Source organism: Psammomys obesus, unplaced genomic scaffold (assembly GCF_907164565.1).
Source record: "Psammomys obesus unplaced genomic scaffold, mPsaObe1.curated_primary_1811, whole genome shotgun sequence".
Lineage (NCBI taxonomy): Eukaryota > Metazoa > Chordata > Mammalia > Rodentia > Muridae > Psammomys > Psammomys obesus.
This window is the reverse complement of record NW_026585685.1, coordinates 2,314,452-2,341,721: the sequence shown is the minus strand read 5'-3', so window position 1 is coordinate 2,341,721 and position 27,270 is coordinate 2,314,452. Positions and strand designations below refer to the sequence as shown.

Genomic DNA, 27,270 nt, shown 5'->3' with positions numbered 1-27,270 from the left:
GAAAGAAAGAAAGAAAGAAAGAAAGAAAGAAAGAAAGAAAGAAAAGCTGTGATGCTCCTGTCTAGACGGTCCAGAGAAAAGCAGGCAGGACGGTCTTCTACAAGCAGAGGCGGTATCTGCAGGTGAGGCTAACGGGCGGGAAAAGGAGGCCAGGAGAAGTTTGTGAGGTGTGTTATGTTTTCACTCAGGAGTTAACAACACTAGCAAATTTACATTTCTAGTGGCTCTGCACAACCTGGCAACACCTAGCAAAATGTTTTGAGATGTTAAAAAGCTAATAATAACTGAAGAGGGAGAGATGATTCAGTGGCTGAGAGTTTGTACTGTTCCTGAGTTCAGGTCCTAGCACCTGCATCAGGCAGTGCCAGGGACTCTGACACCTCTGGCTTCTATGGGCACCCATACTCTTCTGCACCAGCGCATGCACATACACACACCCTCTTAAAATGAATTTTGAAAACTAAATAAATCTTTAAAGAAAAAAAAAATCACTGAAGCCAGGCATTGTGACATACACGTTGGGAGGCTAAACTGGTCTACATAGTAAAACCCTGTCAAAGAAAGAAAGAAAAAGAGAGAAAAAGAAAGAGAGAGAAAGAGAAAATTCGGGTTTTTTTCTACTAAAACTTTTCTTTGAAATACAGGCCACTTCATTTGTTTTTATATTCTGTGTTTAAAATGAAACATCTGTCTGATTTATTATTTACAACACAGAGGCCAGAGCAATGTCTCCACATGCCCACGGTTTGGAACGGGGAGCACAGGGACCATCAGCTGGTGTCCTGAAGCCCTGGCCCTGGCAGGCAGCATGCACAGGGCTGCTATGCAGGGCTTCTGCGTCAGTGCCATCCATCACTTCTCTGAGCTAGACACTGGGAGCTCCAGCAGATGTCAGCAGGGGCCATCAGGGCCACTTGCCAACAAGCTGTGAGCAAAACTGCTTAGCAAGACCATTCTTGGGTGCCTCTGCCGAGCGTGGCCTGAGAACAACTCCCTCCTTACCCGGACCCCGTCTATCCCACAGTAGCAGTCCTCCCATCCACACCTCTACCCCTGAAGCCATCACCTAGTAACCACAGTAACTTCCCACCACGAGGCTGCCAGGGGAAGCAGCCGCTGTGTAGCTTTATTCCCTGGTGCAATGACATCATCTGATCTGGTCCTCTTGTCTTACAGAAAAGGAACTAAGGCTCCAAGCTCTGCAAGGTCCCCCTGCCCCTTCTAATTCCCGAGAGGACCCAGGAAACCTAGGTTTCCTGTTTCCCAAGTCCATGCTCTCATTTCTGCTCTCAAGACCCACCAAAAGCCCCTACTCCATGCTGCATCCCAGCTGTTTCTCCCTAATACTTCCAGGCCACTGGTAAAGCCCAGGTAGGAGGGTCACTGGAGTAATGCCCTATCCCGATGGCTGTCTCGTGACACTCCTCAGCTGTTCTGTCCTCCTCTGCCATAAATGTCAGTCAGGAGACCGATTGACTTTTCCACACTGCCTGTGCTCAAAGGCAAGAAGGCCAGCCTGCCAGAGCCAGTCCTGGGCACGGGGTCCTCTTGGGTAGACAGGCACGGGGACCAACAGGATGAAGGGAGGGAGAGCAGGTGGCTTTCTGAGTGCTGGCTCTGCCTCCACAGTCAAGCACATGCTCAGAGACATGGCCACCTCTAGATGTCACACTGTCACACAAATTAAAATGCTTCTGAGGTGCCACATCCTTTTTCCCCTTATGAGACTGAATGGAATTTCTACTGTGCAGTAAGGAAGGCAAAGTCCGAAAGCCCAGGTCACTGATCAATCTACAGTCACTGATACTGGCTAGAGAAGGGAGGGGCCCGGAAGAACTTTCGAACTCAAATCTTCATCCTAGCAGGCAGGTAAGCTCATCGGCCTGCCCCTGCCTTTCCCAAACACGCACCCGTTTGGTGAGGCTTCCAGACATGCGCGCTGCAGGATGCGTGCTTCCACGGTAGGCACACTCGCAGCAACAATGGTCCTTTAGAAAGCATGACTGCACTTTCCTTCACTGGGGCCTCTGAATCAGAGAGTGCCTAATTATCAGTCATCCCCCACTCAGGAAATGCTGCCCCAAATTAAGGAAAAAAAGTAAATCCAACCACATGTTCCTGAGTTCCCTCTCCATTTCAGACTCCACACAGAGCAGAGCTGTAACCTGAGAGCGCCCCTGTCTGGTTTTGGCTCTTTCAAAACACAGGGGACCTAACAGGAAAGCAATGCAGGAAACTGCAGACCGCCTGGCTGCCAGTCAAGAGGAGCCCTGAGCAGGGAAGGCCAGGCCTGAAATGGGCCATAAAGCAGGGACAGCCCCTCATAGCCTGCACAGCAGCAAACAGCTTCACACATAGATACACAGACACACACAAACACACACAGCTACAGAGATGCTAAGACAGAGTCCCCAGCATCCATGGCTTCTCTACTCAGGAGGCTCTAACTCCACCTCTGGCCAGGAGCCAGCATCTCAGGTGTCCACAAGAACACAGGAAGTGAGCCACACAGCACAGACTGTTCCAGTGTCCACAGGGTAAAGCGGGTCCCCACTGGAGCGGAGGGAACTCCACCAGAGTCTTAATGACAGCCAAGGCCATAACAGAGATGAAAGCCAGTGGGGGAGGGGCAGCCTTTGGGGAAAGCAACTGAGTACTTGCTAAGGGTTTCCCCAAGGAAACATCTCCACCATCAACTGGCTCCCCCAGGGGTGACACTCACCCTGACACTATGCTAAAGGCAGGCTCACATCACAGCGACACTCATCAGCCAGGGACACGGCAGTGTAACAGGAAAAGCTCTAGATTCTAAGTCACAAGCTCCAGATTCTTTCTTACAGATGGTGCAGCCACTGTGGAAAACAGCCTAGGTATTTCCTACGAAGTTAAACATAAAATTACGGATGGCAGAATCACACTCCTAGGTGTTTTCCAAAGAAGAAACAAAAACCTACGTCCACTCAAACACCTAAGTGTCACAACAGCTTTATTCTTAAGAGCCATAAACTGGAAACAACACAAACAGCCAGCTGCCTCTGAATGGAAAACATGTGGCAAAGCCGTACAATGAAAAACTACTTTGCAAAGAAAAAGAAATAAACTAGACACACAGCAACATGAAGCATTATGCTGAGAGAAGACTGATCTAAAAGGCAGCACTGCAGGATTCCATGCACATCAGATAAGGCACATCTGTAATGGCGGGATTCAGATTTCCTGCAGCCAAGAATCTGGAGGTGGAGGAGAGGCCAACTGCAAGAAACACAAGGGAACTTCTGGATGGAGGAATCTAATATAATGGACCCAATGGCTTCCATATGACCAGGCTGCCCTACCTAGCTGCCCTTCACACTGACATCTGTAACAGCTCACACAACTACACACTTTTAAATAGGTGAATTGTACTACAAATCATGCAAATCATACTACAATAAACCATACTAACACACCAAGCTCTTTAACCTTAGCGTGAGCTCAAAGACATGGCCACACTGGCTGATCTGGAGAAATGGCATGACCTTACTGGGCCTCGACTGCAGGGCCACCCAATGGGCAGGCGTTTATAAGGCTAAGTGAACATAAAGAGCCTGAACTGCTGTGGGAGTACAAGACACACCCACTCCTGCTCACCTTCCTCGGTGCAGGGTACCCCAGAGAGACACAAAGCCTCTAAGCAGCTAAGTCAGAGACGAGCTGGAGAGCAAGCGACAGACTTAGCACAGCCAGACCCAAAGAACAGTGCGTGGGACCCATCCGCAGACTCAGGGAGGCCCTGGATGTGGGGAAACCAAGGACACATGGAAGTGGTAAGACATGTGGAAGTGCTGCTTGCTTGAGTGTGGGGTACAAGAACAGCACAGAGCAGGGGCTCGGTGGCGACAACTTGACCACTCTGCTCAGGGTCAACTACTGGCCTCGGCATCCCATTTCCTGGCCCTTAATGAGGGGTCCTGCACACGCTCTCCCCCACTGCAGTACAGAGTCTCCTCTATAACTGGCTGTGACTTACAGCTTGTTCCTCCCATCTCTGACTGAGCCCTGAGGCTTTAACACGGAAGGCAGGCTCCAGCAGTCCTCTGTCATTTCCCCTAGGCAGCAGTGCAAACGCCTCGGTCTAGCCTCGAGAGAGATGTGTCTTATCCAGGGAGACAGAGACTTTGAGAGATGAGCCAAAACCAGAACAGCTCCAGATACCCTACAAACTTGAAAATGTGAGCACACACACAGGAAAAAGCAGAGCTCTCTCCTTAGCACAATCGTGACTTATCCATTAAGACAAGGGCAGTGCTTGGCTCACCGAGGGTGAAACAAATTTCCTCAATTAACTGAAGGAGGGCCAGAACCAGGCGAAAGTAGTGCTGAAGCATATTCCAGGTGACCCAGATGGCAGGGGCAGAAGTGAGTCGTCATCTGTGACACTCAGCTGAGATGTGAAAGACGGCTGAGAGAATGTGCCCAAGGCCACAGCCACCAGCCAGGACAGCCTGCTGGCTGACCGCCTTCCTGCCTGTTACCTGCCTATGCTGCAAGCCACCCTAACTCAGGCAAAGGAGCCTGACCCCCAGTGATGGATCCTGCACGTCCCCAGGACCCCTCTAGTAAGTGCTCTGACACTCAAGAGGGCCAACGCCGGTTCCAGTATGACACACAGCCGAGGACATGAGGGGTCAGCCCTGTTCTCAGTGTACAGGGAGAATGGCAAACAAAAGAAATCCTCACTGCCATGTGAGAGAAGGGCAGGACTGACAGGATAAAGACAAAGAAGGGTAGAAGTAAAGGGGTTCAAATGTTGAGGGTACACCTACAAGTCACAGTTTAAAAAGTGGTCAAAAAGGTGACTCTGAAGGGCAGGGGAGACCCAGGCAGCACACCCACAGTACGATGCTGAGTTGTACCTCAAAGCCGCCTGCACTCACCCGTCACATTCAGGCCTGGCAAGCACTCAGTACCTACCAAGTATGAGCTCAGCCTTCTGGAGTGGAGTCACAATGGCCTTATCAAGACTGAAACAATTAAGAAATGCCAAAGGAGGTGACAAAGTGATCAAAGGTCACATCTTTATGGCTTGGAACTATGTACTGTGCCATAAATCCAATCTTCAAATAACCATACCATGCTGAAGGCAACCTGTGGCTGGTCAGCTGGGGAGGGTGGCAACCCTGGCCTGGCCACACTAATGGTGCTTACCCCCGACTAGGGAGGGAGCTGTGCACCAGGCCCCATACAGAGTGCTTTCCCAGAGGGTTCCAGCTAACTCTCACCACCATGCTCACTTCTCCTTGTTTATGGCCTAGGAAAAAGAGTTCAATAATTTGCCCAAATTCATGTTGCTGTCTCAAAAACAAATGTTTGCTGAATGTTAGTTGGATGGAAAGAGAGATGGATGTCTAGAAAAACAGACATGCAGACAAATCAAAGTCTGGGCTGATAGTATCACCCTCTTCCAGGGATTAAACCTAGACACAGGGCTGTCAGAAGAAGAAAGCTTGGGGTGTAAAATATGAGTGGCTGCCAGTGAGCAAAATGGCCCTGACAAATACGGCACCCTGGGTTATGGGGAAGCGGAAGGAAAAGAACTTGAGCATCCCATTAGGAAGACAGACAATGCTGGGCCCATCTTTGTAATTTGTCAGCTCAGAGACAAAAGCCCCAAGTGGGCAATGCCATCTTTCTCTCGAGCCTGAGGGTTTTCTTCTGGGTGCTTCTGGAGTCAACAATGGGAGCTCCCACAGCTAACAGTGAGAAAGAGAGGGGCTACCTCCGCCTCAGCTCTGTGTAGAGAAAGAGCCCAGACTCCCCCACGTGCACTCACTTGCCACCTGATGAAAACCAGATGCCAAGTGCCCCTGGCACTCACTCATGGGGCCCTGTGCTTCTAGGAGAGTAATGGGAGCCAGACAGCAGACAGATTACACCCTCACCAAGCGTGCAGACGGGCAGCACCCAGCTCCGCGCTCCAGAACCTTTAACAAAAGCTGCCTTTTAGATGACTTCAGAGGAGGAAAATACAAGATGTGAGTGAAAAATCCAGCCTAGTTGGAACTAGAGCTTTTTCTTGAAGCCTCACATTTCACTGATTAACACGCCCACTGCAGTCACCAAGACACTTGACTTTCCAGTGACCCACGGAGAGCTCAGCCACGTCACTCATGAACAAGGATGCCCTCCCCGGACAGCTGAAGGACCCTGAAGCCAGGACGCCAACCTGGCTTCATTTTACCCCGAAGGTAAAATGAATTTGACCCCTAAGCTGTAGCGCATTTGCGGCAGAGCTCTGAGCAAATCAAGACGAGAGAGGGAAGCAACTACATCCTGAAGCCCACGTGCCACTCAGATCCTACACCAAGAGCAGCCAGTAGTCCCCGCCACAGTTCGCTCTGTCTCCTGATCCGGGGCTTGTCACTTTACAGGAGCTCCTGGGCTCACTCACTGCCTCTAGCCCATTGTTTCACGGAATTCAAGTCTCCCTACTTAGATCTCCCATCACTATCTCGAAGCCCCAGTGGCAAAAGCCAAATATCATCCCCCTAAAGTCCGCCTCTTCCAAACTTCCATTGTGTGTCATTTTCCAAGTCATTACACGCACGCCCCCGGAGTCAGCTTGCAGGCTTCACCATCCGGCACCAGCCAAGCCACCTTTCACTGGTTGTTCTGTTCCTTTATGATCTTCCTGGGATATCTTCACCACCCCCACCCCATTCCCTACGCCTCCCAACTCAGACCTCACCCCTTCAAATGAATGCTTCCCCTGCGGCTTACACTGGCCACTTAGCTTTGACTCCCTCCCCTTCCAGTCAGCCTGGTTCACAGCTCCTTAATCCTACTCCCACCCCAGGGCCCATGCTCATTAGCCTCTGCCTTGCCCAAGGGCTCACAATACTTCCATGTACAAATCAAGGGTCAAAACCTACACACACAGTCTGAGGTACTGTAGAATCCCGATGAAACTGGGACATAATGTCACCGTTGCATGCCACCTCCACATCCATGCCTGTCTCCACGGGTCTGCTCATGCTAGCCCCCTCCTCAGGTGGCCCCCAAACCACACAAATCCTAACCCTTCTTCAGAATGCACTCCAGATGCAATCTCCTCACTCATGTGTTCCCTGTCAGTGCATTTTCCGCTCTTCTTTCCGGCTTACCGCGGGGCTGAGCACTGCCTCCAAACAATATGCTTTTTGATGGCAATCTGAATGGTGCTGTTTTATGAAAAGAAATCCCATTTCATGCTCACTCAGGGAGTGTCTGATATAGGTTGCCTCCAACTATGAGCAGTCAAAAATATCAACTCGTCTGATAAACACGGAGAACGGAAAGCACGGAGACTGGACTGCTCGGTCTCAGGGACCTCCCTCAAGCACCCTAATCGCTCCCAGTTTCTTCTCTGCTGTTCCTGACAAACTTGCCTTCCTCATGGTGACAAAACAGCTGCCTCATCTCCAAGAGTCTAGTGAGAGGAGCTTTCCTCTTTCCTGCAGTTCTTAGGAGAAAATGTTTTTTTCCAAGAATCCTCCAGCGGCCTTCTCAAATCTCACTGGCCAATTTCACTGGCCCACATCTCAGTGACGGGCTTCTGGGACTAGCTTAGATGGACCAGAACTTACTCCAGAGCAGGAAGGAGGATCATCCTTCCTGGAGCGGTGTGTAGGGAGATGCGGCATCCAGACCAAAGTGGGCCCCACCAGCAGAAAGAGAAAAGAAGAGCTGATGCATGAGCAGGCAACTGTCCCTGCACCAGCAGCGCCATGCCACGCCACACATCTGAGTCTCCCCTCACACTGCAGCCCCATCCTGTGCTGGCACGGGAGGATGCTCGGCAAATGACTGTGGGCTTGAGCAGAGCCAGAAATTACCCTGCGCCTGTGAGAAAACGCTGAGCACCATAGCATGGTGGTACAATTGGAAATTTGTGTACAGAAACTAGAAAGACAGCCGTGAAATCCTAACAGATGCAGAGAGAGATGTTCTCATAAGAGAAGGTTGGGGTAGCTCTGATCCAACTCAAGCCTGGGCCCAACTCCCAGTTCCACAGCTAGGGCGTGGGATCCTGGCCAGAAGCTGGGCTTCCAACAGGCCCAGCTGGGCCTTCTCCTCAGTTCAACTCTCACCTCTGATGGACTACTGGGCTCCAGTCCAGCATGCAACTCACCACACATAAGTTCCAGGCTCCAAGGAGGCACACGAGGAGTGAGTGTCCATCAAGTAACTGAGCACACTGTGTAGACCTGTCAGTTTTCCCTTACAAGACAGCTGAGACAACCAACCAGATTTCGGAGGTTTCAGACCATAGTTGCTTGGTCCTTTTGCTTCTGGGCTTGTGGCAAGGCAAACTACCACGGGAGGGAACAAAGGCAGACACCGGGGGCTAACCTCATGGGGGCGAGGAAATAAAGACATAAAGGAAAGTGGCCTTTTGAAGAGCATGGTTCCAAGACCTAACTTCCTCTCATTAAGCCACACCCCATACAAGGTTTCACAGCTTCCCAAAAGCATCACAGGTCAGTGACCCAATCTCTATCACATAGGCCTTTGAGGGACAGTGAAGATCCAAACCACAGCTCTGTGGCCTCACAAATCTGTCAGTGAATGCACAGGTGCAGGAGAGCTGGTCTGGGTATCAACAGCACCCCCGACCCCAAACACACATGTCCCCACCTGGAATGTAAAGGGAGCTAAAAAACTTCATGGGAAACACATAGAAAGTAAGGTTCTTCAGCACCCCAACACTCACCCCATGTCCCCAAGCTGTGTCAGAAGACTACACATTCTAGCTACTTGAGGTTTAGGGATTCCTTTCTAATACTGAATACTGAATACTGAAGCTGACACTTCCTTGGCTAAAGAGAACTGCATGAAATACTAAGATGTGAACCAGCAGGCCTGTCCAACCCACAGCCCACAGCCTGCATGCAGCAGCAACTGCATGCGAATGGCCAAGCACAACATCATAACCTTACTCAAAGCATTATATGATTTTTTTAAACTTAACTGCACCATTTTCTAGCATCACCTTTGTAAATGACAAAGTCACATTGCAATATCTAAAAGTTGGACACACTTGGATCATGCAATTTATGCATTCGACCTTCAATACATACTAACTGAGCAATTACTAGGTTGAACCTATATTCCTGCTGATACTTGGCTCTTTTTCTAACCTCTGAAACTGGTAACATCATACGGCTCATCTTAATATCAACCCTGTGTCTGTGTCGGGCAAGAGCGAGAATCTTGAGACACTACAGCAAGTAGCAGATGCAAACTCTGTTAAGAAGGAGGGTGCACTAATTACGAAGTAATCCACAGTTTAGCCTCAGTGATGTCACCAGTGACAAGTGCACCAATCCGCTTATGCTTGGGTCTATAAATGGTGTCTCCATGAACCACCTGCTAGGGCTGTATAGGCTAGCACTGCGCTGAGTCCCCTCCATATACTCACCGCCAAGCACACAGAACACTTTACACATGCATCAAATGTATTGACTGATATTATGACAAACAGATATAGGTGTGTGGAAGGAAGCATGTGGAAGGGAAACTAACCTAATCTTTAGGAGGCAAGGATCAAGGGCATCACTAACATGAAATCTCTGATGCTGCCGATGTGGCTGAGTTCCGTCTTCACAATACAGATCTTAACACAGCATATAAACTACAGGCATCCGGGAGTTTCACGGGGACCATTTAAAATACTTAGGAGAACAAACGGTTCTCGGGCACAATCTAGTATTTCAGAAACTCCATTTGCATCAACAATGGGTCTGCTAATTGCAAATCATTCCTGCTTCTCTCCTATAGCAGCTCCCCCAAGGAACTTTATTAGGCACTCCATTAGCCTAGTCTGAGTTACAATATTTACTTACAAGTAATAACAGTGAATTTCTTGAAAAATATTTGGTAATTCAGGCATTTCACTAAATTGAACTAATCTTCTTCATTAGTTTACATTGTTAGGCATTTGATCATTCTACCAAGAGAAATGACTGAGGCTTCACTCAGGATCCTGGGCACCAAATTCTTTCAAAGGGTACCTTTGGTAGTGGAAATGTGAGCTCACATTCAAAGTAGATAGAAACAGAAAATCAATACATGACAACCTGCAGAGCCACTGTAATCCAATTTAGTGCGGCACATAGCATCCGTGTGAGGTGACATCCAAACTGTAAGCAAAGCACATGGAAATGTCAGATCCTGCACCTCTGATGTTTTGATGAACCCAATCTCATTTGCGGGCAGCCGGCCTCTGATGTATTTTCAGCATCTTCCCTGGAAGCGAGCTCTGGACACACACTGCAGAATCATGAGTGAACCAGGATGACATCTTCACTCCAGTTTGGCTTCTTATTGTTCTGGGTGCTGGCACAGAGACTTAGTAGCACGGTGGTCACACTCATGGGGCATCCTGAACTCTGTTGACATGGCAAATGAACATCAGGCCTTGCCCCTGTGTCAGTGACACACAAAAACCTGCCACCAGCCAGAAAGACACCAGGCCTTTCCAAAGAAGCCAGGCCCCATCCGTCCTTCTCTGCAGAGCCCTCACAAATCTCCCAGATGCAGGCAGGATGCTCATGGGCTGGGGAGATTAGGTTCTGAATGTCTTAAGAGATTAGTTACTTAAAATCCTCTCCGTGACTTCAGTCATCCCTGCCACAGATCACAGAGTAAAAGCCTCCTTGATTAAAGCCAAATGCCTATGCATTGGCAGGAGGGAAAATATGCAGAAGAAAGCAAGAGTCGGATTCCTGATGGGCACAGCACCAGCTCTGGGACAGGAGCTGAATAACAGTGGTGGGGAGGCATGTAAGGGAATCATGTGTTCAGCTACAATGCCAGGCTCCTATATTCACTTCCTTTCCCCCAAAACAGAGACAGCAGAGATGGAATCTGGATTTATCCCTAAATGAGGCCCTGTTCTCCCCAAAAACCAAATATGGGAAAGTACAGATCCTCTGTGCTGGGGCAAGAGTGGAAAGGCAGTTTATCTCATGTGATATTTTAAGTACAACAAAGCCAATGTGCAAAGATGATGTTAGGAAAATTTTTCAGTTCTTCTTCCACCCCCTCACTCTCCTCCCTCAAGACCACCACCAGCCTTTTCTTCACCTCTAGAATAATTTACCCCTATAATTAAGAGGACCACACAGGAGATCTGCCAGCGTCCTTGAAATAAATTCAAGTCTACGGACACATTAGTTCTGGTTTTATCATCTCCCTCCCAGAAGCCTACTGCTCCAGTCTCCTAGCCAGAGACTGTAGCCCATTCCCAGAGAGGGACAGAGAAAGAGCCAAGCAGGGCGCTCAGAATGGAGTCTTGCTTTTTCTTCACAATGTGATAGTACAAGACAGTCCACAGGACTGTTCAGTGTGCAGTTTTTCATTCTTAAGAACCAGAAAATGATATAAAACTGTCCAGCAAATCATCTGTAAGCAGTCAGAAAGGGCTGTCTAGTTTGGGGGTAAGCCTGGAACAGATGCATACCCCCCTAACAAGTGTGGATAACAAGTGTGCATCCATCTGTGTGGCAGAATTCCCACTGCCAAACAAAACCAGTGAGGAAACCCAGGGTGGCCTCAGGCAAGTGCTGCTCTCAGGGAGCAAGCAGACCTAACAGAGAAGCTCTCGGGGCAGCAGCTGCTTATGCTGGGCCACGGCCATGGCCACCAGGCAGCATTTAAGCAGCTCAAACCTTCAGACTTAAGAGATCCCTGACGAAGGGAGAGCCTCTGGCGACCTTGTAGTCTGACAGGAACACAGGAAAACAGTGCAATGTGCCTTCTCAGAATTGCCACCAGGGTTCTAAGGATGCCTGGCAAGGATAGGGCCAGCCGTGCTGTGGCCTTCCTGTCAGAAGTCGCAGGGCAGGGAGACAGGACAGACAGAAGGTGAAGAAGAGGACTAAACCTAACCAACACTCCAATACATGGAGAAAGCCTGGTGTGGACACTGTCTCCTGTCCGATGGGAAGGGTGCCCTTGTCTATTTCTATTTTATTCTGATTTCCTAGAAATTCAGAAGCAAGGGTGAAACTCCCAATTCCCCAAGAAAGATGACATTCCCAACAGTCAAAAAAAAAAAAAATCAGTCCACACATCCAGATAACATCCCCAACAGTCAGTCCCCTCATATCCCAACAGCATCCTAGCAAAGACAACAGTCCCCATATCTAGACAGCATCCCCAACAGCCAATGGAAGGTCAATTCCTGTATCCAGACAGCATCCCCAGCAGTCACCAACAGTCAATCCCATCTCAGCAGTCAAGGGGAAGAGTCCACATATCCAGGGCTCAAGATACTTGCATATTTCAACAGAAAGAATCGTCCCTGTACCATCTACTACTTCCATCTCCCCACATCAGCAATATTCTAAATCCTTTCCCTAAAGGTCCTTTGTCATGGGTTGCCCTGGGTATTCATAATTCATGGGCATTAAAAACTAAGGGGGGAGGACAGGAAGAAAGGACATCAAAGTGACAGCCAGAAAACAGACTTACCTTAGGGATAGAGAAAGAGGGGAGGGGAAGGCAGAGGGGGAGGGAGAGAGGTAAAGAGAGAGGCCCTTTGTATCACTAGGTTTTTAATTAATCGCCCTATTTATTAAAGATCAAAAATACTTATCAGGTGACTTGTTAAAATGACCATCATGGTGTTAACTTTCAATTCTGTGGCATTTGAAATAACGGAACAATGAGCACTTGGAGTAGGCACTTGAATATTTGCTGGATGAAAGGTTTTGGGGAGTCTTAAAGTAGATTCTAACAGAAGAGGGCTCCTCCGGTGGTCTCAGAAGGGTAAGAGGAGGTCAGGCTCTGATGTTTAAGATTCTCCACTATGATATGTGAATCCAAGAACCATCCCTCCCAAATAGCAGCTATTTTTAAAAGGCAGTGGAAAGGTGAGCCAGGCTGCGCAGTCATAACAGTGAGCCTAAGAGAAGATAGCCGTAGCCCGTAGCCGTAGCAGCAGCAGCAGCCACACTGCAGGCAGCAGGGAGAAGTTCTCTTCCTTGGGGGGATGTCTTAAGTGGGGGCCCCTCCTACCTGAATGGAGGCTAGTCGCCCTCACTGTGAGTTGGAGAAACCATGTGGAAATGGAAAACTCAGTTCTCTTGCAGTTCAAAAACGTCTGATTGAGTCAGACACATAACCCAGTGTTACAGCTGTCTCCTTAATAAATTCTCAGAGAGTTTCCTTTTGATCTAACGTGATTTTGACATTATGACAAACTGGTCAGTAAGACATGAATGTACTTAATTTGTCAAATTTATGTGTTTTTCAGACAAAATACTCAGGATAAACAAGTCGATTATCCTCTCTAAATACACTGCTATGTAAGGCCAGTGTTTTTATTATGACTCTTGGTCTCCTGATGATGGGGAGACGAAATTATTCTGTTGTATAGCTACTGATTGAGTTCACGATTCCCCGGTGACTTCACAAATTACAGCTTCAGCTAGCTATAAAATAAGCAAATCAGTTCTGATATGACTATAAAATTAAGCCTGAAAAAAAAAAAAAGAAGTGAGGTAAATCACCCCTTTAAAATCATGTTGTGGAACAGAACGTTCTGATGGTTCCATTTATGTCAGAAAAATGTGCATTTGAGCATACACACAGACTGAGAGACGATATACTAATCATCAGGAAGATATATCAAAACCAATAAGGAGTGTGGAACAAAGATCAGAATGTGCACATTTTAATTTCTGTGTTTCTTTTTCTCTTTCTTTCAGTGTTAGAGATGACACGCTCAGCCACTCCTGCACGTAAAGCCAGTGCTCTACCACCAAGCCAGCCCCCAGCCAGCCCCCACCTCCTATATATCTTACACCAGAATTATGGTCTTGTTACCTCTGCAAAAAAAAAAAAAAAAAGCTTCAAAATTTTAAAAAATTGTGAAGAAAATATACACTATCATCTAAATTAAAACCAGTATCTCATCCTCTACTTCGATACAATACTCTTGCCTACAGCATTTTATTAACTATTGAAATTATGGCTTAATTCAAACCAAATGCTCTGTTTGGGGAAAAAAAAAAAAAAAAAAAACCCTCTACATTTCCTGTAGGTGGATCCTACCTAAGAGACTATGGCATTTCCCTCTCTGGAAGTCTGCTTTCCCTTTCTCTCTTTGCTTCCCCTTTGGACAGAAGACTCACACATACCTATGGAGCCTGACTCCGTGTTTTGATTATGCAATGTGTACATTCTCTAGAAGTCTTCTAGCAAACAGTAAGTCCTCAGGGCTGGGCAGGGCAGGAGCAGTTTGACCTGCAGCACCAGGTGATAACTGAACCCCAGGCTCCTCTCCAGCTCTCCACTGAGAGTGCTTCCTGGCTCAGTGGATCAAGGTGAGGAATGCAAGTAAGGGATGCACACCATTGAGTTACCCAAGACCCTAGAGGCCTCAAGCCGCACTTGTGGTCAGGAAACTAGCCACCTTGAAGATTCTGAAAGGCTTGCCAGTGCCACACTCCCAGACCAGCGACAAAGTGCCAACACTCCCGCTGACAGGCGTGTGTGGACTTCGGCCACCATTGCAGCCCACAGCAAAGGCCTGACGGCAGGGTCATCTGAAGGTGAGCTGCCCTCCTGATTATCACCGGGGAAAAGCACACTAATTATTACTTAATAGACTGTCTCTGAGAAAAAGGTTTCAAAATGGGCAGCTCTTGTGGAGTGACAGAACAGATCCTGGAGAAGTGGGGGTTCGAAGTCTGCCTCTAGACCCATGCCCCAGAGAGAGCAGAGGTCACCACACACAAGGTGTGACAGCAGACAACACTCTGGAGTATCAGACAGTGATGCTACAGACAAAAACTGATCTGTATGCAAAATAACAGCAACTTTTAAGGCAAGCGTGGGCAAACAGCATCAGAGAATTGGCCCAGAAAGAACACCTGACCAGCAACAGTTTAGGGTTCATTTTTCCCTGTTTCAATAGAGTGTTCATGTAAACACCTGCAGACAAGGCTGGCGGGGGAGCAGACAAGACACTGCCTTCTTTGAATTCCCAGTTCTATGGGCCGCTTTCGCTCTGATTATCAGGTAACAAACAGAGAATGAAGAACTGAGAACTTTTGTCTGGTTCAGAAGCAGGCACGAACATTCCCTTCCATCTCTGGACCCCTCCACCTGAGGCGACCACCTGGGAACTCCCTGACCACTTTTCCCAGTGACCTGCCAGATTTCCAATGACAACTTTCTGATCTCTTCCACCTGTCTTTGACCCCAAAACCCAGTTTTCCTACCAACTGCCTGCTCCAATTCTTACCAAACAGCACCAGGAGGGCCTGGCTCAGTGACAGTCTTACCTACCCTCCTAGAAGCATCACAGTCCTGCCAGAAATGTCACTCCCCTCCTACTTAGGAAAATGTCTACCTTTTAAGCTGTTCCAGAAAGCATTTCTGGGTGGATCAATGAACAGCTTCTCTACCAGCTTCCTCTGCTGAAAAAAAAAAAAAAAAAAAACCAAACCAAAAGAGTCCCTGTTCTTTCTAGGCCGAAAAGAAGCACACAGCAGCCTTACCTCCCTACGCCAACAAGAAATGCATCCTCTTAGAGTGTAAGATGTCAGTAGTAGCCAGCCTGTTGGCCAGTCAATTTACCCTTTGTTTCTCTGGTGGCCTTGGATCAGCAATTCCCAACCGTGGGCTGTGACCCCCTGGGGCCCCTTTCAGATAACCTGCCTATCAGATATCTTACCTTACAATTCATAGCAGTAGCAAAATTACGGCTATGAAGTAACAACAAAAATAAATTTATGGGCGGGGGTCACCACACATGAGGAGCTGTACTAAAGGGTCTCAGCACTAGGAAGACTGAGAAGCGCTGACTTACATTATCACGCCCTAGAGGGCTGGGCATGCCAACAAAGCCTCACCTGGATGGTGGAGAAGACACTATCCGGTGGACCTAATTACAGGGCTGGGCAGAAACTTCACCTCAACTCTCATCATTATAAAGCCTATTATAAAGCTTTTTAAAATGCATCTGACCACCTTCCAGCCGGGTAGAGTTAATATAATTCAGTCTTCGATTTAGGATCTTGCGGGGTCCCAGGCTCATCATTCTCTCCTGCTACTATAATTATAGATGAAAAAAAAAAAAATGTAGAGACTGGGTGGACAATTGCTTGGAAACTAAATTGAATACACCTCCAGCCTGTGAGTTTTGCCCCTCTGAAGGCAAAGTTGAAAACAAAAACTCCACTTCTGGTTAAAGGAGGGCCTCTGCTCTGGTCTTTGTCGAGTACCTGCATCTGCGGTTCAAAATTAGTCACTTAATAAACGGTTCTTGGTGAGGGAATTTGGCAACATGTGATTTTCAACAACTACATGCTTGATTTTTATGTAACAGCTCATTTCTTTGAAAATCAGGGGGCATTCACACACAGGTGTCCTAAATTTCCTTAAATTGAAAAATCAACGTTTTATAAGGAATTGCTGTGCTTCACTGTGAAGCCTCAAAGAAACAGGTGTCTGCTTGTGGCAAATGAGGAACTCCCAGAGGAAGCTAAAAAATGTGCGCCCAGAAGTGATTCTTAAACATGCATGGGGTACCCATGGCCAGTGAGCACCACCATTCTCACCTGGAGACCTTTCCATCAGTTCCAGCACCCCTACTCCCACCCACCCTGAGAGCAGTCTGGGCTCTGGTTTCTAGATCCAAATCCCAAGTTCATTACAATCTACAACAATCCTCTACCTAGCATCATACAACCTAAACCGGAAGCTTCTGCTTCAACATCAGGTCACTGGGACTCTTTCTTCAGCCCATAAAAAGTCATGCCCATCCCCCACCATTATAACTGCTGACTCCTGCCCACCCCTCCGCCCTGCCCATTCTAAATACTGGGAGAGTCTTTAAAAAAATCAAGGAGGCATTGATGCACAGGTGATCTAAATTTCCTTAAATTGAAAGCCAACATTTAGGAATTAGAATGTTTGAGTTTCTCCCTCAACCATCACTATGTAGCTGGCTTGCTTTTGAACCCTGCCAGTCTGTGGGGAGAATTCAGGAGGCATGTGAGCCTGAAGGGGGAAATTGTATCTTTATTCTCACTAGCCTCTAAGTGGGCCTTACCAATCCCTTTGATTTCCCTAGTAATGTTTCTCGAATCCGTTATTTCTCCAAGTAGAAATCACATACTTTCATACCCAATGCAGTCCATACATCCCCAAAATGCCAAACACTAGTCACTGTACCAACACTAATACTTATGACGCTCGCTGTCAGGGACTGGAAGTTTAATGTGTTATTAAAGAGGCATGCTACCATAGCACACAGTTCTTCTTAAACATTTTGATAGCTCTATTTCAATATAATTGATTTCCTTTATGGGGGGTAATTTATGTATTTTTAAATGCTATGCTTAGGTTCACCAGACTACCCAAAGGGTTCCCACAGAACAGAAAAGATCCAGAAGCCCTATTTGGTAGAATGTAGGCTTGAGTGCTACGATCCGAAACATCAGTTCAAATCCTGACCCTGCCAACTTCCAGCTCTTACCAGAGCAGTTACTTCCTCTCCCTCAACTTTGAATCGCCTCAACATGAGCGTGGCGGCCAATAGAAAAACAGTATTGACTTTGTGAGGGCTGGGAATGTAACTCAATGGATATCACGGTACCCAGGGTGTCCAGGCTTTGAGATCCAGCCCCAGCTCTGCAAAGCCAACCAAGCTAAACCATGTATATTTACCTGTGAACCCACTTGCCCCAAATTAACTGAACTTCTGCTCACTTGGTGGCAAACACAAGACAGTCCTAGGGCTCGTGTACAGAGACCATCCTTACGCACTTTACACAGAAGGCCACAGTATGGGAAGTGTTGGCACAGAACACCCTATAAACACAGTATTCCTTCTGAATGCCACACATGTTCTTTGTAATTATATGCTGGCTTCTGTTGCTTCCTCGACAACAACTGTTGGTTTGTCTAGCTCATGTCTTCCCAAGGAGGCTCCTTATTGGCCAGAGCGTGGGCCTCCCTCACAGAAGGTACTGACTGTTTGGTAAAAGAATAAGGGACTTGGAACTGACAGTCCTGGCTTCAATACTCTGCTCTGCCACTTACAAGCTTGTGGCTATGGTAGAGCCCGATACTTATCCAAAACCTTCACTCTCCTTAAAGCAATATAGCCCCCAGGTTTTAAGCATGGCCCCGGCACTCAGAATGAGCATACTTCCCAGCCTTTCTTGCAGCTCTTCTGTCCAAGTTCAAGCCAATGAGAATATAAGCAGAAGAAATGTACAGACCTTCTGGTAACTATCCTTACTATACAAGATTCATTATGAATCCTTCACTAATCCTTTCTTTCCTCCTGATGGCTGGAGCCAGAATGGCCATATTAGACCCTGAGGTAATATGGGGAGTAAATGCCATGCACAGGAAGCAAGCCAGAAGGAGCCTGGGGCCCAAATATCGTACAATGCATTAACCTGGCCAGCAATCCTTCTTAGGAAACTTACTTAATCTTCTTGGACTTCAGCATCCCCATTTATAAAAGGATGAGAATGAAGGTACCTATTGCCTAGGGTTGCTCTGGGGACTGAATGGTAGGCTTGGTTCACAGTAAGGATGGGAGTTCAGAGAACTGGTATTAGCATTGCTGTAATAATAACCGTAGTCCTGCTGCAACAAACGGTCTAACAAAAGGGACAGAAGACAGCCCTGGGAACAGAGATCACTCAACCATTTTTACCATCTAAATATGCTATTGTTTAGATCTTAAATGACCCTTATACACCCAAAGGTTTGGACCATAGGATGTTGGTATTGGGAGAAGACAATACCTTTCAGAGGCGGGGCCTAGTGGGAAGTCTTCCAGACACATGTCCTTAAAAAGTACAGTACAGCCTAGCTCCTTCTCCTTTTTCACTCCTTGGCGATGAGGTGACTGTTTTTGCCTGCCCACCCCCACTGAGCTGCTCTGCCCAAAAGCAACAGAGCTAACTGCGAGCCCAGATGAACCTTTTCTGAGTTAGTTATGTCAGATGTTTTGTTATAAGCAGGCCACCAAAAAAGACATCCTAGCCAGTCCCATCCTGACAAGCACTCCTTTCTCCAGCACCTTCATCCGGTGGTCTGATGAAGCAAACCACCTTTCCAACAGAAGTAGGACCAGCAGTGGTGCGTCATCCATTAATCAAGATGCTCATCCCTGCTTTAGAGCCCACCCCTGAATGACGCAAACCCCCTCCTCCTTCTCCGTCATCTGCTTCTTCCTTCTCTTTTGCCTTTGATCATCTTGATCTGGTCTCTGAGTTCATGCCTATCAAAACATCAAAGTTTCCTTCCATCTCTTTCGGAAGCGTCCTCTGGCCTCTGCCTAATAAGTGGAAGTAAGTGATAATTTGACCCCATCCTGTTCAAACAGAAGGCTTCCCACACTCTATGAAGTGTATGGGTTCGCTGGAGAAGAACACGAAGGCCCATTAACCATCCAGATGTTCTCCTGAGGTGGCTCTCCAGAGGTGGCTCGTCTCCTGAATTTCTCACTGCTAACTCTTTCAAAGCTACTTCCCAACTGTTCTGGGAGGTACAACTCTTCATGGTACACAAAATCGAACCGTGCTTTCTGCGCCTACAGCCCTTGTGCTTCTTTGCAGAGTGGTCTCTTCCTGTTCAAAAAGACACAACCCCTCCTTTCTTCATGCCATCTTTCCACATCATATTAACACACAGGAGGTGCTGCCAGGCACAGAAATGGTTCTAGTCACCCCCACTCTCCCTGCCCATCCCCTCTTCCTCACACTCAGATGAGCCCTCACTCTCCCTCTCACCCTCTGCCCCTCTGGTTCCATCCTTTCCCAGCAGTGGAAATTTTGCTGCTCACCAGCCCAGGCCTATGATGCCTTCGGTATGGCAGGGGGGGGGGGGGTGGCAACCAGTGGCTGAGCGCTAGAGGAGCCACTTGAGACTGCAAAAGGACAAGAGACCCAGCAGTCAGGAGAAGAGGGACAAAGACTTGAATTATCAGTGCCATATACAGGCAATAGAGGAGGAACCTGAACCAAACTCCAGACACTGGCAAGGGAAGGAAGCAGAGACACTCAGGTCTAACGCCACATACATCTCACTGACAAACCCTGCGGTCCCATCACAGATGCTCAGAGGATTCTCAATCTCAAATGTAGTGTTGCAGGAAAGTGTCCACTCTCCGCTTTGCTTTCACAGCCCTTAGCCTGACTCAACTTTTATACAATTTTATTCCAGGTATGTGGTCCACAAGGCTTCAAAACCACGGGATTCTTTGCCGTTTTAACTCACACTTCATGCTAATTCACATTAGTACACTACAAGAATGCTGACACACGAATCAGACCACACCAGGCGGCCAGCAGGAAGTAAGACTGGAGTGTGGCTCTGTTCCCTCCCCACACACCCTGCGCTTCACCCAGGTTAGGCTAGTAGAAGGCAGGCCTCCCTAACCATCAGATGACAGCCAAAGATCTTGAGAGTCCCCCCAGAGGGGCTCAGAATGGGACAGGGTTAGGGTGCCTGTCCACAGTTCCAAACATCCACACTTTCACTCTCATCTGGCCTTCCACCCCCGGAACCCTCCACAGCTACATGGAGACTCGGCTTCCTCCAGTCTGCACGCAGGGGTGAAGGTGAAGGGCAGATGACAGCACTCTCCAGGTGCCAGGGTTCCACCTCCCCTCCACAGAGGGACCCACAGAGCGAACAGCAGGGAGAGTAGCAGGCAGCCTCACATTTCTCCAACAGCCAAAAAAAAGAAAAGAAAGGAAAGGCACAAATGTCATACATAGTTCTCTGTTTTCCCATTGGTGGCTCCTTCTGCCCTGAGCTCCACCTGCCCCCTCAGCCACACACCCAAGCCTGAGAAGCGGGGTGGGAGGTGGGGCTTTCCACGTTTGTGTCCTTTTCAATCTCTATGAATCACTGCTGATTCAAGCTGAGACACAATGACAAATACTGTATAACACATACAAATATAGTCTTAAGAGACTGGCCAAGGGAAGCCTACCTCCTAACTTCCTTTACCTAAGCACACAGGAGAAATGGGGATTCTGTACCCTAACAACAGGACAACTGGACCAAACTCACTACCAGATGGAGGTGTGTGTGCCTGTGCGTATGTGTGCTGGACAAGGAAGGGACGGCACTGATGAAAATGAACTCACACACCAATTCCGTCTCTGGTCCCACTCCAGTGAATTTGGTTTCACAGGTCTGAGGTGGCTGTCTGAATATCAAGGTTTTTGTTGTTGTTGTTGTGTTTTAAGATGCCTTAAGATACCAACCTATACCCAAGTTTGAACACCACTGAATGAACGTAGTGATTTGAGTTTCAAGCATGTTGCAAGGCAATCAAGATTTTTTTTAGGACATTTTACATCCCTTAATTGCAGTCTTTGGGTGTTCTGTTGAGACACATGTCAATCAATCAAGACGAGGCTGCGATAGCAATTCAAGGCTCTAACTCTAAAGTCCATCCTCACTCCACACACCGGTTAACTTTTGTAAAGGTACAGATAATTTGGAGACATGGATAATCTCCATGGATAGACTCTGGAAGTGCAAGATACCTAGAATGGAGAAGCAAGGGGCCAGCAGTACTCGTTTCTCTGAATGCAGAGGGAGTCACACAGAGAACACAGGGGGTGTGTCCACTACATGAGGTCTGAACAGAGAATGCACCAGGTGCCAGCTATCAGCTTTACTGTAAACAGAAGCACTGGAAGATACATGGTGGAGATGCGCTGGACATCAGAACGGACCAGGGCTTAGGGACCTACACTGGGGAGGGAGCCTGAAGAGCAGTCAGGGCTCACTCCTGAGACCACAGTTTCTTCCTCCCACTCTGAGCCTTCTGACTTTCTTCTCTGAGGGCATGAAAACCAATCCTAAAACACCCCTTGCCAGGCAACTCCTGTGTCTCCAGCTTCACCTCCTACAAGGACTGTGAGCTTGGGCTTCCTTGGTCTGGAGACACAGGACTAGTGTCTTCATATACACTTAGCCTACAGACTTCTTGGGCAAAACAAAGCATCCCTTCAGGCACATCCAACTCACTCCCACTTACCCCTCCAAAAACAACAATAAAAAAAAAAAAAGCACCTTCGTTCATCAAACCACCTGTGCCAACAGTGTGAGAATTATGTTGTAATTTCTCTGGAACCAATGCAGACCAACGCAAAAGTGGAAACACTGGAAGCCCTCAACCCACACACCATCCCTCCGCCACAGACTTGCAAGTGAAGGACTACAGCCAAAGGCCCAGGACAGTAAACACTCCTGCCTAAAGACAACCAGTATCTCCACCATTCTTTCCGGGTCAAAAAAAATGAACCCTCTTGGTACTTTAATCTTCCTTTGTCACACTCTGGCTACATTCTACTGTCCCCCAAAACCCAGTGTTGATGGGAAAGAACCACAAGGAATTAGCAAGGCGGTCAGGTTAAACTTTCACAGCCAAAGAACTGATAAGCAGTCACTTACCCAGCACAGCCAGACAGCTCAACACTGGGAAAAAGCACTTCATGTCGGCGGCGCAGCAGGAAAAGGACACTGCACAGGGCACCGTGCTTCCTCCCACCGCCTAATCTCTCATTACTGCCAATCCACTTATAGCTCCGGGGAACAGTTTGGAAACAGAACTTCACGGGGGAAAATGAGAACCAGTCAAAGACAAGTAATCAGAAGGAGGGAGTTGGGGGCAGGGGAGGGGAGTGGCATATGCCTGAGAGTCCTCTATGCTAAAGGCAGGGTCCAGAGCAATTCCGAAGGTGCTCTAGGCTTCTGCCACATGTATGCCTTGCAGTCTCCACCGGAACTGTGGATTCTGGTGGATTAATCCTCAAGGAAAATGGGAGAAAAGAGAGTCTGAGAAAAACCCTTTCATCCGCTGATTATACAGAAATGTCCTTGGCTTCGCAGTGAAGGTGTCTGAGATCTCTCTCATTCGGATCCCACAGAGGGAACCAGGCAGGTTTTGTCAAAACCTTGGACGGCCAAACCACCCTGACTGGTAAAGACACTTCGGGTTTCTTCATCAAAAAGTCCATCTCCATCCATGTTGGATAGGTCACGGTGCCGTCACCTGCCCCAGAACCTCCCAGGGCACACGAAGTACGCTGGCATTCGGTAGCCCGGGAGCGGTCCCACAAAAGCCGGCAGATTCCTAAAACAAACACAACAGACGTTGATCCAAGGCCAACACAACCACCCCAAGACCGAGAGAGACCAGAGCGCCCGGCTAGCCAGCCGAGCCAGCCGGATCCCCTCCCTAGGCTAGAGCTGCCCATGTGTGCCTCCTGACCTTGTACAAGTCCTACCTTCCCTGCCCCACGCCTCAGTTTCCCCGCCCAGAGCAGGGCAATTACGATTGTTCTCAAAACACTTTCACCGAATGCCTCTCACTCGCGGGCTTTTCCCCGCTTCGCGGTCCACGGAGCGGGGCGCGGCGGGCAGAGCCCCACCCTCGGCGGCGCAGGTCGCCACGGGGCTGGCGCGGGGCCGCGACTCCGGGCGCGGGGCCGTGGGAGCCGGGGCGCGCCGCGTCCCAGGTGGCCCGCTATTGTTTTACCTCCCCGGGGGTTGCTTCTGAGACGCTGGCAAAGAAAAGACAACCGAGAAGGGGGCCCGGAGCTCTGCTCGCGGCCGGCTGAGCCCGCTCCATGCGCTCCGTGTCCAAATGAGGAACGGGCTTGGGCCCGGGACGGGACGCCGATCCCCCCCCCCCCCCCCCGGCCCCCCCGCCCCCGTCCCCGGTCCGCGCCCTCCCGCGCTCCCCTCGCCCGGGCCCCCGCAGCTCCCAGCAGCCGCTCGTTCTCCCGTCCGCGTCCCGCACGCCTCCCGAGCCGCGCCGCTTCCTCCTCGCCTCCCGCAACGGCTCCGGCTGCCCTGCTCCCGCCCCGCCCCAGGCCCCGCCCTCCAGCTCGGGCCTGGCCCGCAGCTCCCGGCCTGGCCAGCAGGGGAGAGGGCGGTGGCCTCACGGGGACACGCCCCCCGCACGCCCCGCCCACCTCCCCGGAGCTCTTAGGCTGCACCCCCGCGCAGCTGCGGACCACCTGGGATGAGCCGATGGAAAGTTAACCCCGGGTTCGCGCACCGTGGGCCTTTCCCACAGCCCAGGCCCCGGGGGCGTGTCTTTCGCCCGATAAACAATAGCAAAGCGCTTCGCTGGAGACCTGAATCTGGTTTTGTAACGCACCCCAGCAGCGTGCTCCGCTCTAGCATAGAATCTGGGGTTCTTGCCCAGGAGGCCTCCACTTCGTAGCAGAGGGCCTTAGGCTGGTTCCTTATCCTCTGTGCCTCAGTTTGCTCATCTGTCTCAGAGTACATAACCTCTGCTTAAGAGGGTTGTGTGAGATGTCCTTGTCATACTTGTAAAACACTTAGCGAAATGCCTCATATGTCCAAAAATGAACTGTCGTTATTTTCTAACTGCTATCCGTACAGGTGCCTCCATATTTATTCGGTATTGTCGAGCACAAAGTGCTAAACCAGAGGCGGTTGGATCATTCTGCCCTTGCGGAGCTTGCGGTCTACTTGGGGACGCTAACAGTGAGCGGTGCAAAAATGGCCTGGAGGAAGGCTCCCAACCAACCCTGTGTTCCTGTGGTGAGATGCAGAGCAAGGCTAAGGCCCAGGAAGCGTTCTCCTAGAGAAAACTGAGTAGAAAGCCACGGAGCAGAACACAGGGAGAGAGGAGGTACAGAGGACAGTCACAGGCCCTGGACACATGCCTTTACAGGCCCGGAGAGGAAAGACTCAGGACCTGTGACAGAAAGCTCTGTGCAGCCCTAACTAGACCAGAAGGAAGACTGACAAGAGGGACTATAACAAAGACCCAGGGGCCAGAGGGGCCTTGAGCTTGTGTCCAGGAGAAAAACCCATGAACAGTTCGATTAGTGAACTGTGGCAATATGACGTGCATTTTAGGAAAACCACTTGACCTAAGAGTGGAGAGTGGGCGTTTTCCGGAAGTCTGAAGAGGTCATGGTGTAGGACAGATGAAAGACCCAGGAAATGCAAGTAACCACACAGGCAGCTAAGGGGACGGAGAGGGTTGATCCGGTCTTGGCAGCAGGAGGTGGGCTCCATGGACTGTCTCGGTGAGTGTGAGAGAGGCTCAGTACCTGAGATCAGGATTCAGAGGAGGAGGAGGAAGGTTCCCGTTTGAGAAGTCCGGCAGGTTTCAGAGCCCAGAGAGGGGCTTACGGAGAGTTTTCATTCTATTGGACTATGTGACAGTAAAGTACTGAAAGAGTACATTGATAGGCTGGGGAGGTTGTTCGTTTGGTAAAGCGCTTGCCATTAAAGGTGAGGACCTGAGTCTGACCCCCAGAAGCCACGCTGTAGAAACGAATGCGGATGGCACCTGAGGGTCCTTACCTGAGGTTGTTGTCCTCTGGGTTCTGCACACATGGCCTAGATATGGACACGTATCTACAAACAAAATGAATATACTGATAGCTCAACTCATCCCCAAAAGTCAATACCTCCGTTGCACATGACAATGAGGATCTTGTCATGGGGGATACCCGGATAATTGGAAAGTCTTTATTTGTCCTTTCCCCTCACCCTTGGCTGTACATTTCTCAAAGATAGTCTGCTCTGTAATTATCATGTATCCCCAAACAACTCCTGGCGTTTGATCTGCATATGTAATTGAACTATAAATACTTCTATCGTATCAAATTGAATAGTTATCACATATTTACGGTACTGTATTGAAAATCTTTCATACATCACATATTTCCTCTTTCCCCCAAGACAGCAGTGGCCCTGGTGTCCCTCAGCACCTGCCTACTAGACTCCTTTGTTTATTTCCTAAACATCTCTGTGTGAAGAAAGTCTCTGTTCTCTTAGTACATTCTCGTGAGAAACACAGACATGAAACAAATAAATATATAACACAATAGCATGTGTTCTAAAGAAAGAGGGTGACTGAATAGTGTGTGTGTGTGTGTGTGTGTGTGTGCACGTGTGTGTGTTTAGTGGGGGAGGTGTGGAGGGGATTCTGTTCTAGGTGGAATGGTCCAAGAGGATCTCTCCAAGAGGTGTTAGAACAGAAACCTGATTTAGAGGGATGCAGGGAGGAAGAGAAAATGGAAAGAAGAGTGTCCCAGCTGTAGGGTGTAGGGTGTGGTAGGCCAGTTAACATGTTCTGAAATTAAAAGTATTTCTAACATAGCATAAAGGAGAAATGGGGGGAGTGTGATCCGAGAAGCCACAGAGGTCTTCGGATCATGGGCTGCTGAGGAAGAAGAGCAACAGGAGTAGAAGTGGCAGGAAGATGATGGACAGGGGCCTCTGACACCTGCGTGGCATGAGGGGATCATGGCTCAGCTAAGGGTAGTAAATATGAAGGCTGTGACGGACGTCTGGAGTCTGGGAGCCTGTCAATTGCATTCCTTGTGGAAATAAATTTTGGAGAAAGTGAGAAAGAGAGAAATCAAGGAACTTTCTTGAAGGTCCATCTCAGCCTGTTTAAGAAATTTCTGACCCTATAAGCTGCCTAATTCCTTCTCAAAATTTAGACTTTCCCCGGGTCCTCTACCTGGGCCTCTAACCTTAAGCTTCAACACTCAATAATCCTTTGTCTGTTCCCAGCTTTTTCCTTCTCAACCTGCCCTTCCTCCACCACCTGGACGCCAACAGCTTTCTCTTTGAGGCTTTGGCCTGTCTTACCACAGCAGACTAGCGGCAATGGGTTCTTTCTAAATTCCACATTCAGGAAGTATCTACAATATTCGGAGAATTGTGCTAACTGCTGGACAGGGAGCGAAAGGCACAGTTAAAAGACAGTCTCTGACAGGAACCAAGCTTGAGGGTGGCCCCTGCAGGAGATCAGCCGCCAGGCGCAGAACTGAGTTGGGAAGGGTCCTTAGAGAAGCAAAGGTATTAACTGAGAGGAAGGCAGAGAAGACCTTCAGGAAATCCACCTTTGTGGTCACCGTCATTGCTGTTGCTGTCTTCTGTCACGGTGTTGGTGGGAGTATGTGTGTATATGTCCTGCACACACTCGCACATTAGTAGCTTGCTTCAAGATACTTTATAATTCAGCTTCTAATCCTTCCTCTGGATTGGCCTGGAACAAGACAGTTGTTTTGTGGGTGTTGGAAGACCCCTTAAGTCTTCTCCACCGGGAAGCTCAACCCAGATGGAGCCAGGTGGAGAAACAGCAACAAAGAGAGCTGGGGCTGGGTACGCTGAAGACACAGCCCCGAGGAATCCTGGCCAAGTACTGCCACTGAGCATGAAGGAGCCTGGTAACCTGAGTTTCCTGCTTCA

At 48.8% G+C, this 27,270-nt stretch overlaps 1 protein-coding gene across 2 annotated transcripts in view; it reads right to left on the bottom strand.

Annotated features, from left to right (window-relative positions):
- The window catches only part of Igsf3 (immunoglobulin superfamily member 3), a 93,358-nt gene extending 67,944 nt beyond the window's left edge, over positions 1-25,414 (bottom strand). For both annotated transcript variants that reach the window (XM_055628435.1, XM_055628443.1), the window contains exons 1-2: positions 25,369-25,414; positions 22,471-23,152 (exon numbers count right to left, since the gene is read on the bottom strand). In XM_055628435.1, the coding sequence (XP_055484410.1) occupies positions 22,471-22,513 (43 nt within the window). In that variant the 5' untranslated portion in view covers positions 22,514-23,152; positions 25,369-25,414. The remainder of the gene's footprint in view (positions 1-22,470; positions 23,153-25,368) is intronic.
- Between the last annotated feature and the right edge of the window lie 1,856 nt (positions 25,415-27,270).